Source organism: Oncorhynchus nerka, linkage group LG14 (assembly GCF_034236695.1).
Source record: "Oncorhynchus nerka isolate Pitt River linkage group LG14, Oner_Uvic_2.0, whole genome shotgun sequence".
Lineage (NCBI taxonomy): Eukaryota > Metazoa > Chordata > Actinopteri > Salmoniformes > Salmonidae > Oncorhynchus > Oncorhynchus nerka.
In genome coordinates this window covers 33,285,579-33,303,423 of record NC_088409.1, presented here as the reverse complement: position 1 = coordinate 33,303,423, position 17,845 = coordinate 33,285,579, and the positions used below count along the sequence as shown (strand labels likewise).

Sequence of the window (17,845 nt, the reverse complement as noted above, 5' to 3'; positions counted from 1 at the left end):
CTTCCTGGCATGGAATTGCCCGCATCACGTGTAAGTGTTACAAACGCCTGAAGTGGTAGATGCAGAGTCAAATACAGAGAGCAGAGGATACTGGCGAAACCGAATTTGTCGAAAAAATCGACAGAAAATAGCCCAACCCAACACAGGGCACAAACGGGCAGGAACACAACACGCACAACCGGACTAACAGAAAAACAATCCCGCTCAAAAATAGGCGGGCCTAACAGGCTTAAATAGACATAAATCAAGAAACAAAATAAGAGACAGGCGCAATCAATCAGACCAAACAAATATAAAAGGAAAATGGGATCGGTGGCGGCTAGTAGACCGGTGAGCGCCGCCCGAACAGGTAGGGGAGCCACCTTTGGTGAGAGTCGTGACAGTACCCCCCCCCCCCCATGCGTGTTTCCCGCAGTGCGCCGCCACCGGCCTCGAGGGCAACCCGGGGGGCGAGGCGCATGGCGATCCAGATGGAGGAGGTGGAAGTCCCTCAGTAGTGATGGGTCCAAAATGTCCCCCACCGGTACCCAGCACCTCTCCTCCGGACCGTACCCCTCCCAGTCCACGAGGTACTGCAGGCCCCTCACCCGGCATCTAGAGTCCAGAATAGGCATGATGAGGTACTCATAATGGCCAGATGTGGTACTAAAAGCGGTCTTACACTCATCTCCCTCCCGGATACGCACCAAATTATACGCACTCCTAAGGTCCAGTTTTGTGAAAAAACACGCTCCGTGAAATGATTCCACCACCGTAGCGATGAGAGGTAGCGGGTAACTAAACGCCACTGTGATGGAATTTAGACCTATATAAATCAATGCACGGATGCAGACTTCCCTCCTTTTTCTTCCCAAAAAAGAAGCTTGAGGAGACGGGTGACGTGGAGGGCCGGTGGGAGTCGTGACAGTAAGAAATGTTTTTCTGGTAAAAGGTTTTGCTCAAAAACTGTTTCATTGGTCATCTTTCCTGTCTGAGTGTATCATTAAGTAATGTTTTTCCACCTGTCTGAACATAAGGGTTCTCTATTAATGGTAATATTCAAATGACGTAATAACTCCCCACTTCAGAGTACTTATACCATTCTGAGTGGTAAGACATTTCATAAGTCACTATTTTATAAAAAAATATATATAAAAAAAAATCTTGTCTCATCTTTGCAATGTCTCGTTGTTGCTGGATCCCTGTTCTGTGTTGTCAACTTAGCTTTTTAAATCATTTGAATAAGCCTCTTTAAGTATGAGCCTGTCTGCAGTGTTTCATTATAGTGAGGAAAGCAGCTTTGGATGCTAAATTTAACATGGATCTGCTGCATTAATTCTCTAATATTTATCAGAAGAAAAAAGTGCTTGGAATGTGGCTTCATCCGTGTTCGAAATTCAGCAAGAAAGTTGTGTGAACACATAAGTTATAAACAAGCTTTGACACCTCATTTGATCCCTGAAACTCCCATACTTCAGATTATGATTATCAATATTTTTATGGTATTGAAATACACATTTCTCCTGCAGCACAGCTCAGAAATGCCTTAAGATTGTGGAAAATACTGTAGTTCAATATATTGTCAACTCCATTTCTGTATATTGAAAAAGACTATTGGCATTGTGAACTATACAACACTGGAGAATAAATGACAGTGAATATTTGAGAATCAACATTAAACTAAATAAAAGCCACATTAGGAACATTCAACAAGTTGCAAAAACATATCAAAGTAACACATTGTTCCCTTGAGAAAGCAAAGAGACTGTCAGTGATGTACTATTCAGACAAGGATGAGCACAAGAGATACATAAAATCACATTGGCAGCTGCACAGTTCCTCTTCTCTTATCTCCACTGACTAGGCTTGACTAGACTAGACTCGTTTTGACTGAATAAGGAAGCGTGTGTGAAAACAGTGAAGCTAGCTATGTCACCCACCATCTAGCCTGTTCCTGAGGCAACAATGACAGCTAGCTAGTCACAGTCTGTCTGGTACTTTCATATCATAGTATTTCACTAGCACTGTCTGGGACACGAAAGGTACGGACTAGAGGCATGGGTTCTCACAATCTCAACCAAGGCCTAAAATACCTTACTTCAATCATCTTCTTCTGACCCAAAACAGGACAACTTTACAACAATCCTTGCAATATAACCAAACATCCCTTTCGGATTCATATGTATTTTTTCCACAACCTTGACCCTGATTTACAGCTATCTGGCTGTCTATCTCTTGGCACATTGTGGAGCTTCAAATATATCCTTACCTTCTGTCAGGTATAAAGACTATGGGACACATTTAGTCCAGAGTGTGTGGAGGGCATACTTAGCATCTGAGGGATAGTTACTGTATGTTCTGTCTTGGTGATACACTGTTTGGTTAAGAGTCAGAGAGATACTGGTTTTGTTCCATTATCCACACTACTATACCAGTCAATATGAATAATCACTGTATTGGTAATGCATTTGAAGGGGTAGCTGCAAGTCAATAGACCTGTTGCAAACATCTTACTGTCAGTCTACTCATAGTTTAAATCAAGTGTTACCTGAGGATCAGATGTGGATGAATGCTGAGATTATACTCCTGCATTAATGAAGCGCTATTAAACTGAGCGGTCACCTTCTCCCAGCCTACCCGATGATCCACTTAAAGCTAGGGGTCCGGGCCCTGCAGGCCTCTTCAGTTTTGCCTCCCTCCATCACAAATGGCCTGAGCTTAATTTATAATTGCCTATACCAATAACATACGCAGCTGTTCAGCCTGACTGCATCTGGTGCAGAATGAAGGAACCAAGGAAGGGAGGAAAACTTTAAAGGCGTCCTGAAGTTTAGACAGAGAGGACAGTAAATACCCAAATGCAGATATATAGGCGTCTTCTCTCTCCTCTCGCAAAATATAAAGAAGGAATATCTGAAATTATTAATGGAAAAATAAGTTGGACAATTAGGAAGGACTGTGATGTAATGTTCCTCCATTTTGTGAGAAGGGCTGTGTCTACATTTGAAATGGTACCCATTTGGGGAACAAATTAGTGCACTATAATGGAAATGGGGTGCAATTGGGTATGAAACCTTTGTACTCCTTTGTGTGAGGGTAGCCCATGTGGAGGGAAATGCAATGTACATGATCTGTAAAATAAAAGAAATAGGAAAAACACATGTGAGCAGAGTTGCTGTTTGATAAAGGGAATCTACCTCCTTACTGAAGGCTTAGGCACTGATCCCAGGGCAGTAGAAAATCCCGCTGAGCTGTGTCCCAGTAGGGGACCTCAGATCTGTTAAGTTAGAGGCCTATGGGTGGGTTGACCACAACCACACGGCAACCAGACAGGCACAGAGCTGTATGAGGAAGAAGGCTGAGAAAGACACCTCTAGGTTTGTGTGTATGTGCCTGTGTGCGTGTGCATGTGTGTGCATGCCTGTGTGCATATGTGTGTGTGTCATTGTGTACAATGTAGCTCTCATCAGGGAGAAATCACTCAAATATAGTAAAACATTTAAATGGTCTCTCATCAGGGAGAAATTACTCAAATATAGTAAATGGACGTGAACAGATGCCTTGGCTGTGTACACGTGAAAAAACATGACAAATGAGGAGCCGGTAGAGGACAGTGACAGTGTATCATCTAAACTCAGCGAAATAGCTGCATGTACACCAAACAACCAAAGATAAAACGTCTCAGATTATCAGTGACATTTACATGTCAGAAATGATAAGGGAGTATTGCATCAGTGTTGGCAAATTGTAACTTAAATCAACCACCTTCAAAAGATTTGGAACATGTGCTTTGCCAATGGCACAACATACAAAGCTTTTGACCAGGACGAAGAAATATGGTCATACTTGTGACAAATGACATTTACTGTGGACGTGTAGTCTAGCCTATGCAAAACATATATATATATATATATATATATATATATATATATATATATATATATATATATATATTATTTTATCTGAATCACTCTGACAAACATCTTCTGTGATATGAGGGGGAGCATCACAGAGTAGCTCTCTTTGTGGGAATACGTGTTATCAACGACAGTTAATGCATCATCTACGTAACATTGCAAAAATCAGAAACTTTCTGTCCAAAAATGATGCAGAAAAATTAATCCATGCTTTTGTCACTTCTAGGTTAGACTACTGCAATGCTCTACTTTCCGGCTACCCAGATAAAGCACTAAATAAACTTCAGTTGGTGCTAAATACGGCTGCTAGAATCCTGACTAGAACCAAAAAATGTGATCATATTACTCCAGTGCTAGCCTCTCTACACTGGCTTCCTGTCAAAGCAAGGGCTGATTTCAAGGTTTTACTGCTAACCTACAAAGCATTACATGGGCTTGCTCCTACCTATCTCTCTGATTTGGTCCTGCCGTACATACCTACACGTACGCTACGGTCACAAGACGCAGGCCTCCTAATTGTCCCTAGAATTTCTAAGCAAACAGCTGGAGGCAGGGCTTTCTCCTATAGAGCTCCATTTTTATGGAACGGTCTGCCTACCCATGTCAGAGACGCAAACTCGGTCTCAACCTTTAAGTCTTTACTGAAGACTCATCTCTTCAGTGGGTCATATGATTGAGTGTAGTCTGGCCCAGGAGTGGGAAGGTGAGCGGAAAGGCTCTGGAGCAACGAACCGCCCTTGCTGTCTCTGCCTGGCCGGTTCCCCTCTTTCCACTGGGATTCTCTGCCTCTAACCCTATTACAGGGGCTGAGTCACTGGCTTACTGGGGCTCTCTCATGCCGTCCCTGGAAGGGGTGCGTCACCTGAGTGGGTTGATTCACTGATGTGGTCATCCTGTCTGGGTTGGCGCCCCCCCTTGGGTTGTGCCATGGCGGAGATCTTTGTGGGCTATACTCAGCCTTGTCTCAGGATGGTAAGTTGGTGGTTGAACATGTCCCTCTAGTGGTGTGGGGGCTGTGCTTTGGCAAAGTGGGTGGGGTTATATCCTTCCTGTTTGGCCCTGTCCGGGGGTGTCCTCGGATGGGGCCACAGTGTCTCCTGACCCCTCCTGTCTCAGCCTCCAGTATTTATGCTGCAGTACTTTATGTGTCGGGGGGCTAGGGTCAGTTTGTTATATCTGGAGTACTGTCCTATTCGGTGTCCTGTGTGAATCTAAGTGTGCGTTCTCTAATTCTCTCCTTCTCTCTTTCTTTCTCTCTCTCGGAGGACCTGAGCCCTAGGACCATGCCCCAGGACTACCTGACATGATGACTCCTTGCTGTCCCCAGTCCACCTGACCGTGCTGCTACTCCAGTTTCAACTGTTCTGCCTTATTATTAAACGACCATGCTGGTCATTTATGAACATTTGAACATCTTGGCCATGTTCTGTTATAATCTCCACCCGGCACAGCCAGAAGAGGACTGGCCACCCCACATAGCCTGGTTCCTCTCTAGGTTTCTTCCTAGGTTTTGGCCTTTCTAGGGAGTTTTTCCTAGCCACCGTGCTTCTACACCTGCATTGCTTGCTGTTTGGGGTTTTAGGCTGGGTTTCTGTACAGCACTTTGAGATATCAGCTGATGTACGAAGGGCTATATAAATGAATTTGATTTGATTTGATCAAAAAGCTGATTGTCTCTCATACTGTATGCAGCCATCCACTACAGCAGGCAGGAGAGGCTAATAAAGCTTCTCTGTATCTATCTATCTGTGGCGTCACCATTCACACACACACACACACACACACACACACACACACACACACACACACACACACACACACACACACACACACACACACACACACACACACACACACACACACACACACACACAACAATAACACTTCATCTCACTCTCAATGCAGCTAGAGGGAAGTACCTCTAGCAACACAAGAAAGAGGAATAGGCCACAGGGGGTTAATACAGGGTTAATTTAGTATGGTTTAGCAGCCTACAGTGCCTTCAAAAAATATTCACACCCCTTGACTTTTTCTACATTTTGATGAGTTACAGCCTTAATTGGTGTTAAAACCAATTAAATGTGTGTTTTGTGTCACTGGCCTGTGCTTTTTTTTTCTCGAAATCTGTACAAATGAATTTAAATTTCAAAATGTAAATGTCTTAAGTCAATAAATATTCAATCCCTTTGTTATGGAAAGCCTAAATAAGTTCAGGAGTAAACATGTGTTTAACACGTCACATAGTAAGTTAAATGGATTCAGTCTGTGTGCAATAACCGTGTTTAACATGATTTTTGAATGACTACCTCATCTCTGTACACCACACATACAATTATCTGTAAGGACCCTCAGTCGAGCAGTGAATTTCAAACACAGATTCAACCACAAAGACCAGGGAGGTTTCCAATGCCTCACAAGGAAGGGCACCTATTGGAAGCTTGATAAAAAAAGAAGACACTGAATATCCTTTTGAGCATAGTGAAGTTATTCATTACACTTTGGAAGGTGTATCAATATACCCAGTTACTACAAAGATACAGCCGTCATTTCTAACTCATTTGCCTGAGAGGAAAGAAGCCGCTCAGGGATTTCACCATGAGGCCAATGGTGACTTTAAAACAGTTACTGAGTTTAATGGCTGTGACAGGAGAAAACTGAAGATGGGTCAATAACATTGTAGTTACTCCACCATAATTGACAGAGTGAAAAGAAGGAAGCTTCTACAGAGTAAACTTATTGCAAAACATGCGTTCTGGATGGTAAGTTGGTGGTTGAAGATATCCCTCTAGTGGTGTGGGGGCTGTGCTTTGGCAAAGTGGGTTGGGTTTTATCCTTCCTGTTTGGCCCTGTCCAGGGGTATCATCTCCTGACCCCTCCTGTCTCAGCCTCCAGTATTTATGCTGCAGTAGTTTATGTGTCGGGGGGCTAGGGTCAGTTTGTTATATCTGGAGTACTTCTCCTGTCTTATCTGGTGTCCTGTGTCAATTTAAGTATGCTCTCTCTAATTCTCTCTTTCTCTCTTTCTTTCTCTCTCTCAGAGGACCTGAGCCCTAGGACCATGCCTTAGGACTACCTGACATGATGACTCCTTGCTGTCCCCAGCCCACCTGGCCTGCTGCTGCTCCAGTTTCAACTGTTCTGCCTGTGATTATTATTATTTGACCATGCTGGTCATTTATGAACATTTGAACATCTTGGTCATGTTCTGTTATAATCTCCACCCGGCACAGCCAGAAGAGGACTGGCCACCCCTCATAGCCTGGTTCCTCTCTAGGTTTCTTCCTAGGTTTTGGCCCTTCTAGGGAGTTTTTCCTAGCCACCGTGCTTCTAAACCTGCATTGCTTGCTGTTTGGGGTTTTAGGCTGGGTTTCTGTACAGCACTTTGAGATATCAGCTGATGTACGAAGGGCTATATAAATAAATTTGATTTGATCAATTTGATTACATTTGTTTGCAAGGGAGTCGTTAAGGGGGGAAACATAAATGATTCATGGGGCCCTAGCCTGATAGGGGCCCCTAAATGTTAAGAAAATTATTTGTTTATCATTTAAACATTGTCAGACAAAAAAATCGGTGATGAAAATTAAAACGTATAACCATAATCAGATCAGGCATCTTTACCCAACCATCCTGTTTGTACCCCCCACCCTCCCATAATGCACATGGTTTGGTCCATTCTCCACTAGGAGCAACAACAAAAAATACAGCTGACCTGACAGATGCTCCAGCATGCAGCCTAAGCGTTCACGAGAGATAACTACTATGCCCTCCTCAAAAATGAAATCAGGTTTCCAGAAAAGGGAAGTGCAGACTGCCTGCCGAACTGAGTAGCCTAGCTAGCCAATATAGCTGGCTTGATAGCTTGCTAGCTACTGGTAGCTGCCTACTGTCGTGTCTCTGGCTATCATTAAATGTGAATACTGTTATTTTATCAAATCAAATCTCTGTAATTATTATTATGTGATTAAACTAATCATGTACATTTAATTAACTAGGAAGTCGGGGGGGCCACGGGAAATCTTCAGATTACAACGTTATAATTAATACTTTAATATCTGATCAATGGGCAAAGAAAAAGGGGCGTGGACCGATAAAGGAGCAGGAAAGACAAAATGGATTCACGACACACAGTGGGTAATTATATTCATTGAAATGGTAATCCTTTGCACATGAACGGCCGCTCATTCGGGAATAATTGCAATAAATATATTTACGCCCATATGTCGTTGTTGTCTTCTCAGTTGGAATCGTCGGTCCGTCTGCTGGAAAGTCTGTTCATCAGAGAGTCTCTGGTTACCTCCCCAGAAGTCACAGCGTCTTTTATGGTTGTAGCTTTATCAGGGGCTCCGGATAGTGTCTGTTGTAATGGATAAGTCAGGCATCCATTGTTCTTAGAATAGATGTTTCGACGGTTGTTAGTATTCTCATCCTGGGTTTACATCATTTCTAGCTGCAGTCTAATAATTATATCTAAGATTCGCTCTTATTCTGTAGGGATCGATAGTCTCAGAGTTGAACCATTTCCAGCTGTGTAGCCAATGCTCCACGTGGTATGGTTTTCTAGTCTTAGGAATTCAACCATTTGCAACCTCAGCTAATTAGCTATTATTTAGAAGTTATTATAGCTGAATTCCCAAATATTTGCATGATATTTGTTAGCTTGCTAGACTAAAATTAAAACCTAGCATGTAGCCTACTACTACTGCTGTGGACAAAGATCCCAACATGTCTACTACATGAAGTTGAAACAGTAGACCTTGGAGGACCTTAGGCACATGATGACTTAGACACACTTAAATACATATTCTATTTGATATGTATACTATTAAAACATATTTTTTTGTATGGTAACCTTTGTAGGAGAGAACATTCAACCTGAAATTCCATTTGTTTACTCTCTTCCAAGTGCATAGACAGCCCCAGGTAGGCAGAATGTCAGCAGAAAGCTGTCAGACAGACTGATGCAGAGGAGAGCAGGGAGGAGGAAGAGGAGTTAAAGAGTAGCAGCAGTGCCAGTGAAGGAGTGACAGAAGATTGAACAAGCAAGTAATAAAGGAAAGGAAGAGTATGGACAGATTCGAAGTGAGGAAGATGAGGTTTTACATCTTCCAGCACTGTGGCCAGAGAAAGTACAAGACCATGAAAGAGAAGCTATTGTTCAGGTGTGGTGAGGAGACAGAACTGTATAAAATCATGCCCCCAGACTCAGAAGGCAGGTCATTCCCCAACTATTTATAGTACAGTAAGTCAGCAAATGGAAGAGAAAAGGTGCAAAGAGACTGGCTTATTAACAGTAAGACTGGCTTATTAATAGTAAGACTGGCTTATTAACAGTAAGACTGGCTTATTAATAGTAAGACTGGCTTATTAACAGTAAGACTGGCTTATTAATAGTAAGACTGGCTTATTAACAGTAGGACTGACTTATTAATAGTAAGACTGGCTTATTAATAGTAAGACTGGCTTATTAATAGTAAGACTGGCTTATTAATAGTAGGACTGACTTATTAATAGTAAGACTGGCTTATTAATAGTGAGACTGGCTTATTAATAGTAAGACTGGCTTATTAACAGTAGGACTGACTTATTAATAGTAAGACTGGCTTATTAATAGTAAGACTGGCTTATTAATAGTAAGACTGGCTTATTAATAGTAAGACTGGCTTATTAATAGTAAGACTGGCTTATTAATAGTAAGACTGGCTTATTAATAGTAAGACTGGCTTATTAATAGTAAGACTGGCTTATTAATAGTAAGACTGGCTTATTAATAGTAAGACTGGCTTATTAATAGTAAGACTGGCTTATTAATAGTAAGACTGGCTTATTTATTGTAAGAGTGTAAAGGCATTATATTGCATTCCATGTGTTCTTTTTTCTCAAAGTAAACCATCACCCAGTTCTCTGAATAGTAAGGATGGCTATAAGATATTATCAGTGAAATGGCGGAGAATGTATGACAAACTACCAGAGCATGAGGATGGTGTGTCTCACAATAACTGAAATGGAAAAATCTGCAGCATACCATAACAACAACTACACATCAAATCCAATTTTATTGGTCACATACACAAGGTTAGCAGATGTTAATGTGAGTGTAGCGAAATGCTTGTGCTTCTAGTTGACTATGCAGTAAAATCTAACAAGTAATCAAACAAATTCACAACAACTACCTTACACACAATGTAAAGGGATGAATAAAAAATATGTACATATAAATATATGGATGAGCGATGGCAATGCGGCATAGGCGAGATGCAGTAGATGGTGTAGAATACAGTATATACAGTTGAAGTCGGAAGTTTACATACACCTTAGCCAAATACATTTAAACTACATTTTTCACAATTCCTGACATTTAATCCTAGTAACAAATCTCTGTCTTAGGCCAGTTAGGACCACCACTTTATTTTAAGATTGTGAAATGTCAGAAAAATAGTAGAGAGAATTATTTATTTCAGTTTTAATTTATTTCATCACATTACCAATGGGTCAGAAGTTTACATACACTCAATTAGTATTTGGTAGCATTGCCTTTAAATTGCGTAACTTGGGGCAAACGTTTCTGGCAGCTTCCCACAAGCTTCCCACAGTAAGTTGGGTGAATTTTGGCCCGATCCTCCTAACAGAGCTGGTGTAACTGAGTCAGGTTTGTAGGCCTCCTTGCTCGCACACACTTTTTTTCAGTTCTGCCCAAAAATGTTCTATAAGATTGAGGTCAGGGCTTTGTGATGGTCACTCCAATACCTTGACTTTGTTGTCCTTGAGCCATTTTGCCACAACTTTGGAAGTATGCTTGGGGTCATTGTCCATTTAGAAGACCCATTTGCGACCAAGCTTTAACTTCCTAACTGATGTCTTGAGATGTTGCTTCCTTATATCCACCTAATTTTCCTTCCTCATGATGCCATCTATTTTGTGAAGTGCTCCAGTCCCTCCTGCAGCAAAGCACCCCCACAACATGATGCAACCACCCCTGTGCTTCACGGTTGGGATGGTGTTCTTCGGTTTGCAAGGCTCCCCCTTTTTCATCCAAACACAACAATGGTCATTATGGCCAAACAGTTCTATTTGTGTTTCATCAGACCAGAGGACATTTTTCCAAAAAGTATGATCTTTGTCCCCATGTGCAGTTGCAAACTGTAGTCTGTTTTTTATGGCGTTTTTTGAGCATTGGCTTCTTCCTTACTGAGCGGCCTTTCAGGTTATGTCAATATAGGACTGTGGATATTGATACTTTTGTACCTGTTTCCTCCAGCATCTTCACAAGGTGCTTTGCTGTTGTTCTGGAATTGATTTGCACTTTTCGCACCAAAGTACGTTCATTTCTAGGAGACAGAATGCATCTCCTTCCTGAGCATTGTGATAGCTGCGTGGTCCCATGGTGTTTATACTTGCATATTACTGTTTGTACAGGTGAACGTGGTACCTTCAGGCGTTGGAAATTGATCCCAAGGATGGACGAGACTTGTGGAGGTCGACAATTTGATTTCTTTTGATTTTCCTATGATGGCAAGCAAAGAGGCACTGAGTTTGAAGGTAGGCCCTGAAATACATCCACAGGTACACCCCCAATTGACTCAAATGATGTCAATTAGCCTATTAGAAGCTTCTAAAGCCATGACATCAATTTTCCAAACTGTTTAAAGGCACAGTCAACTTAGTGTATGTGAACTTCTGACCCACTGGAATTGTGATACAGTGAATTATAAGTGAAATAATCTGACTGTAAACAATTGTTGGAAAATTACTTGTGTCATGCACAAACTAGATGTCCTAACTGACTTGCCAAAACTATAGTTTCTTAGAAGAAATTTGTGGAGTGGTCAAAAAATTAGTTTTAATGACTCCAACCTAACTGTTTGTAAACTTCCGACTTCAACTGTAGGTATTCCTCTTGTCCAGAGAAATAGACTGTATAGACAGTCAGCAGCAGAAACAAATCTAGTCAGATATTTATAAAAACAGAGCAGTTCTAGAAAGCATTTTGGATGTGACACTGTACTTAGCATCTAGGAATCTTCCATTCTGGGCGAAGTCACTCAATCTTCATGATGTGTTGTCAAATTATGATCCGATGTTAATTGAGCACTTACAGAAAGTCAGGGACAAAAAGAAAGGAGCACGACTGACTCATTACCTCAGCCCTGAGAGCCAAAGCGAGTTCATGTCAAAGGGTTTCGAAAAACAATACTTTATGAAAGAGAAGATGCATTCTATAACTCGGGTATGTGTGATGCAACTCCAGACATTTCCCATACTGAGCAAAATGTATTATTGGTGAGATAGGTACACAAGGATAAAGTTCAGGGAACAGGTGAATGAGAAATAATTGAATGTTTTCTTGACTTTAAAGACTTTGTTAGATAGACAGGCAGTGAAATTTCTGAAATGATTTTGAGTGCATTGGAAGGGCCTGGTATTGACACAGCAGATTGCCGTCGTCAAGGTAAAGGTAATGGTGCAAATATGTCAGGGAAAGTGGAGGGAGTTCAAGCACACATACTGGAAAAGAATCCACTGGCCACATACACACCTTGTGCCTCCCATACTCTTAATCTTGTGGGTGTACATGCAGCTCAGTCGTGCCCAGGAGTATCAACCTTTTTTTGGCTGTGTGAATTGTCTACAATCTGTTCAGTTCCAGTCCAGAGCGATGGGCCATTCTCAAGGAAAAGACTGGCTGCTGTCTTAACTGCCTTTCAGACACGCGATGGCGTGTGCGTATTGCTGCGGTCAGAACAGTGGCAACTCATTTACCGTCTATCATCAAGGCCCTAGACATGCTTCTTGCTACCTGCAGCCTGACAAACGGAGACAAATCTGAGGCAAAAGGTCTGAGAAGCTACTTCATGTCTTTCAAGGCTTGAAACATAATAATGGGCAAAGCTCTTAAAGACTTACGCAGAACGAGTTACAGCTGTAATCGCTGCCAAATGTGATTCTTGCATGTATTGACTCAGGGGTGTGAATACTTATGTAAATTAGATTTTTCTGTATTCATTTTCAATACATTTGTAAAAATATCTAAAAACATGTTTTCACTTTGTCATGATGGGTTATAGTGTGTAGATGGGTGACATAAAACAACATCTACTGAATCCATCTGGAATCCAGGCTGTAGCACAACAAAATGGGAAATAGGTCAAGGGGTATAAATACTTTCTGAAGGCTCTGTGTGTGTGAAGATGTGCTTACGTGTTTTATGTTTTGAGGGAGCTCCAGGGTGTGCTTGTAATCTCTCTGATTGTGTTTGTGTAAACTGGAGACTCTCTATGATCAGACAGCACTGTGTCCCTGGTCCCCCGCTTGACTTGTTCTCCCGGTGTGTGTGTGTGTGTGCATATGTGTGTGTGTTTGTACAACGCTACCTGACTACTGATCAATGCACTGCAGTAGAGGGTCTCCCACGAGTGTCCATTCACATGATTCCCTGTTTGAAGCCAGTTAAGAGGAGAGTCCAAAATCAACCATTCCAATATAGTGTTGTAGTGGTACAGTGGTGTAATATGATGATGAAAGCCTTTTTAGCCACAATGGCAACCGTTACTAGAAAGGAATACAATTGTCAGTTTTTAGAGCAAATGTGCTAATGTATCATTATCAGACAATGTTGTCTGCAAATTGTATGCACACCACACTGATTAGTGGCCCTTTCACATGCTAAATGTATTGGGGGGACATGCACCACTATATTAGATAAATAGGGGAAATCCATTACGTAAATGGGGCCCCGTGTGAGGAGAATCCCAGTAACTGGACTAACATCTGGATACGTAATGATATCCAACAGCCAGTATAGCTTTTAGGATACAGACTAGACAGGCACATGTCTAGTGTATATGGTCACTGCTTGATTAGACGAAACCCCTTGAAAGCTCTCTCGTTCAGAACCCCCTGATTTCAGCGACCATTCCTCCCCATACACACAAAGACCTAGTGTAGTTACAGTTAGCATATGGTGCTAACATGCACGCTGAAAAATCTCACTTCCCAAATGAGTCTGTAAACAGGATGTGAAGGCGGTGCCGGCAACATCATTTGCAGAAATAAGTGTCAGGGTGCAGTTATGGCGTTATTTAGTGCACCATAAAGAGCCAGGCTATTGATTCGAGAGCAGAAGCGGCTACACAGTGATTTCTGCCGTCGTCACTCTCATTAAACTGATGTATAGTGCTCACTATTCTCCTCTATGCCCATCTGCCTTTGTATCTCTCTGTGTCTATCTATATCCTCTATACTCCTCTGTGTTTGTTTATACCGGTCCACATCATCCTGTCTCTGTCTATAGTGTTCACCATTCTCATCTCTGCCTCTCTCTCTCTCTATGTTTATATATCCTCTCTAACCCTCACTCTGGGTTCATAGTTCGTACCTGTCAATATTTCTCCTCTCTATGACTATGTAATGCTGTCTCTCTCTCTCGTTGTATCTCTGTCTTTCATTATGTTTCTGTATAACATACTATTGTCTACTCCAGCTAGAGTATGTGAGACTACTGAAAAGCGCTATACAAATAAAGTTATTATGATTAGGGGTTATTATTATTATTATGTGAGAGTACTGTAGTGTAGTACCGGTACTTTCTTCAAAATCAGTCAACAGCATCAAGGAGAATGGAAGAAGGCCACAACAAGCAACAACAATGGGAGGAAAACTGTTGTTGGTACTCGGAACGCTTAATTCTGTTTAAACTCTGTTTGTTTATTTGGATCCTGTTTCTGGTACAAGAACTGGCAGACTATACCAGGCTTATAGCTGCGTCTGCTTTGGCAAGAACCCAGGCGGTTCTGCTAAGCCTGTCCTCTTCCTCCTCTATAGGGCTCAGTACACACACACACACACACACACACTTGAGAAATTCCATCTCATCTGTTCCAAATGATTTGGTACGAATTGCTCCACAAACCTGCAGACCCACTAATCTGTGACCTGAGAGAATCAACGTGGGGAAGAAAACTAGAGAACACCTCCCAACAGGCCTCAACCTCCAATTCAAGATGAACCAATTGGCTGTACAATACAGTGACTATGATTGTGTTTGCGTGTGGGTTTAGGTGTACTTGTGTATGTCAGACAAGAGGCCTGAATGTAATTCCATCAGTGGTAGATAAAAACGCCAGACTGTGGGTTCATGTAGATTGTGGTTTTCCATCAACATCCAATGACATTTAGGAATTTATCTGTTAATTATTGAATAGTGGCCAAAGTCTTCTACACTGATTCTATCCTCTGCTGAGTTGACGGTGAGGGTCTTTGTTTCTGTCACAAAACACAAAGTTTGGGAGAAATCTGTCATTTCCTGTAAAGGCTGAGAAACATTCTTCAACCTTTTACGCTAGCTACACAATGAGCTAGCCAACCACATGAGACATTCAAGCTGCTTGATGTGAAGCTACAAGTGAACAAAAATCATTACTTGTGGTTGGAATTACATTTACATTTCATTGTCCAAACTGAAGAAAAAAAATGTCTGCAAAAATATAATGTGAAGGAGCAGCAATATACAATATATTATTTTAAGAACAACTGCTCTTTCCATGACATAGACTGACCAGGTGAATCTAGGTGAATGCTATGATCCCTTATTGATGTCACTTCTTAAATTCACTTCAATCAGTGTAGATGAAGGGGAGTAGATAGGTTAAAGAAGGACTTTCAAGCATTGAGACAATTGAGACATGGATTGTGTATGTGTGCCTTTCAGAGGATGAATGGGCAAGACAAAACATGGTAGTGCCTTTGAACGGGGTATGGTAGTAGGTGTGAAGCGCACCGGTTCGTGTCAAGAACTGCAATGCTGCTGGGTTTTTCATGCTCAACAGTTCCCCGTGTTTATCAAGAATGGTCAGCCACCCAAGGACATCCAGCCAACTTGACACAACTGTGGGAAACATTGGAGTCAACATGGGTCAGCGTCCCTGTGGAGAGCTTTTCGGCACCTTGTAGAGTCCATGCCAGAGGAATTGAGACTGGTCGTAGGGCAAAAGGGTCCACAGTTATAGATGAAGATAAATCATTTCCCACCACATTTCCTCTTGACAGAAAACCCTTAAACATCGATTTGCTATAAAAGCAAATATGTCAAGCAGCACCACTGCACCAAGCCCTGTCCCTCACCAATCAGTCTACATTAGAGGGAGCATCAGGGAGCTTGCGGGCTACAGCACCGCTGCACCAAGCCCTGTCCCTCACCAATCAGTCTACATTAGAGGGAGCATCAAGGAGCTTGCTGGCTACAGCACCACTGCACCAAGCCCTGTCCCTCACCAATCAGTCTACATTAGAGGGAGCATCAAGGAGCTTGCTGGCTACAGCACCACTGCACCAAGCCCTGTCCCTTCTGCTCCCGCCACAAGTGTTCATCTGCCCAAATATATTTGTGCAGGCATGGATGTGCCTAAGGGCCAAAAGGGCACAGCATGGAGGCATTGCTGTGTTTGCAAGATGAAGTCTCCCATCACATGCAGCACATGCTCAGTGACCCTCTGCTTTACATCAGAGAAAGACTGCTATGGCATCTGGCATCAGCAGCAGAATATTGTCTAGAGTTTTGGCAATGTTGGTGGGGTTATATGGCAAAGTGGGTGGGGGCTAGGGTCAGTATGTTATATCTGGAGTATTTTTCCTGTCTTATCCGGTGTCTTGTGTGAATTTAAGTCTGCTCTCTTTCTCTCCTTCTTTCTCTCGGTGGACTTGAACCCCTGTGACCATGCTTCAGGACTACCTGACATGATGACTCCTTGCTGTCCCCAGTCCACCTGGCCTTGCCGCTGTTCCAGTTTCAACTGTTCTGCCTGCGGCTATGGAACCCTAAACTGTTCATTTTTTCTCTTGAGGTGCTGTCCTGTTGCACCCTCTACAACCACTGTGATCTCCACCCGGCACAGCCAGAAGAGGACTGGCCACCCCTCATAGCCTGATTTCTTCCTAGGTTTTTGCCTTTCTAGGTTGTTTTTCCTAGCCACCGTGCTTCTACACCTGCATTGCTTGCTGTTTGGGGTTTTAGGCTGGGGCTATATAAATAGATTTGATAGAGGACTGAGGGTCCTCCAAATATTGAAAGTGTGTAAATAGTTACCCATGTTACTTTGTCAATGTATATATATATATATATTCTTTCATAACATTTTTTTCACAATTTTTTTTTTTTGGGGGTGTGTTAGAATACCATTTTGGTATTTTGTATATAGTTATTTGTTTCAAAATGTATACCTTCACCAATTTGGCCACTTGGGTACATTTGGGCTACTTGTGTGGGACACCTGGGTGACTTCATGATAAATGTTATGTAGCACAATCATTTTGGAAGTTATCATTCTGAAACTTTGCACAAGTATTGTTGCCCTCTTAATTCTTTCACTGAAATTGTCCCCATCGTCTTATCTGAATGTTTGTTTTATCTTGTTCATTTTAAAGATGATGATACAAAAATAAATAGAAAAAACATATGTTTTTTTTCATAGATCTATTGTGTGTTATTCTCCTACATTCAATTCACATTTACACAAACTTCAAATGGTACCAAGAATATGCATATACTTGGTTCTGTGCCTGAGCTACAGGCTGTTAGATTTGGGTATGTCTTCAGGCGGAAATTGCACAAAGTAGAGGGGTAGTTCTAATGTGCAGTGCCATATTCTCAGGGTCTGCACTGCGTCTCAGGTCTCTATGCAGGTTACAATCAGAATAGAATGTCCATATAGCAATCAATACGCCAATACAGTACCTGTATAACAATATCAATACTAAGTAAAGCTCTGTTTTTTGGGCTGCTGCTGGTTTATAAACACCAGTAGTGATGGAGGGGTTAGGAGGCTTACCTCTGGAGTTGGTTTCATTTTCTTGCTGACACAGCGATGATGATGATGAGGAGGGTGAGGATGAAACCTCCCGCCACCAGCATGTAACACTTCCTCTTCCTAATCTGCCTCTGTGGGTCAGATCAG

At 42.0% G+C, this 17,845-nt stretch overlaps 1 protein-coding gene across 1 annotated transcript in view; it reads right to left on the bottom strand.

Annotated features, from left to right (window-relative positions):
• LOC115140901 (t-SNARE domain-containing protein 1-like) overlaps positions 1–17,845 on the bottom strand; it is a 125,767-nt gene that overhangs the window by 19,044 nt on the left and 88,878 nt on the right. The window contains exon 11 of the mRNA XM_029679356.2: positions 17,720–17,829. Within this exon, the coding sequence (XP_029535216.1) occupies positions 17,734–17,829 (96 nt within the window). The 3' untranslated portion in view covers positions 17,720–17,733. The remainder of the gene's footprint in view (positions 1–17,719; positions 17,830–17,845) is intronic.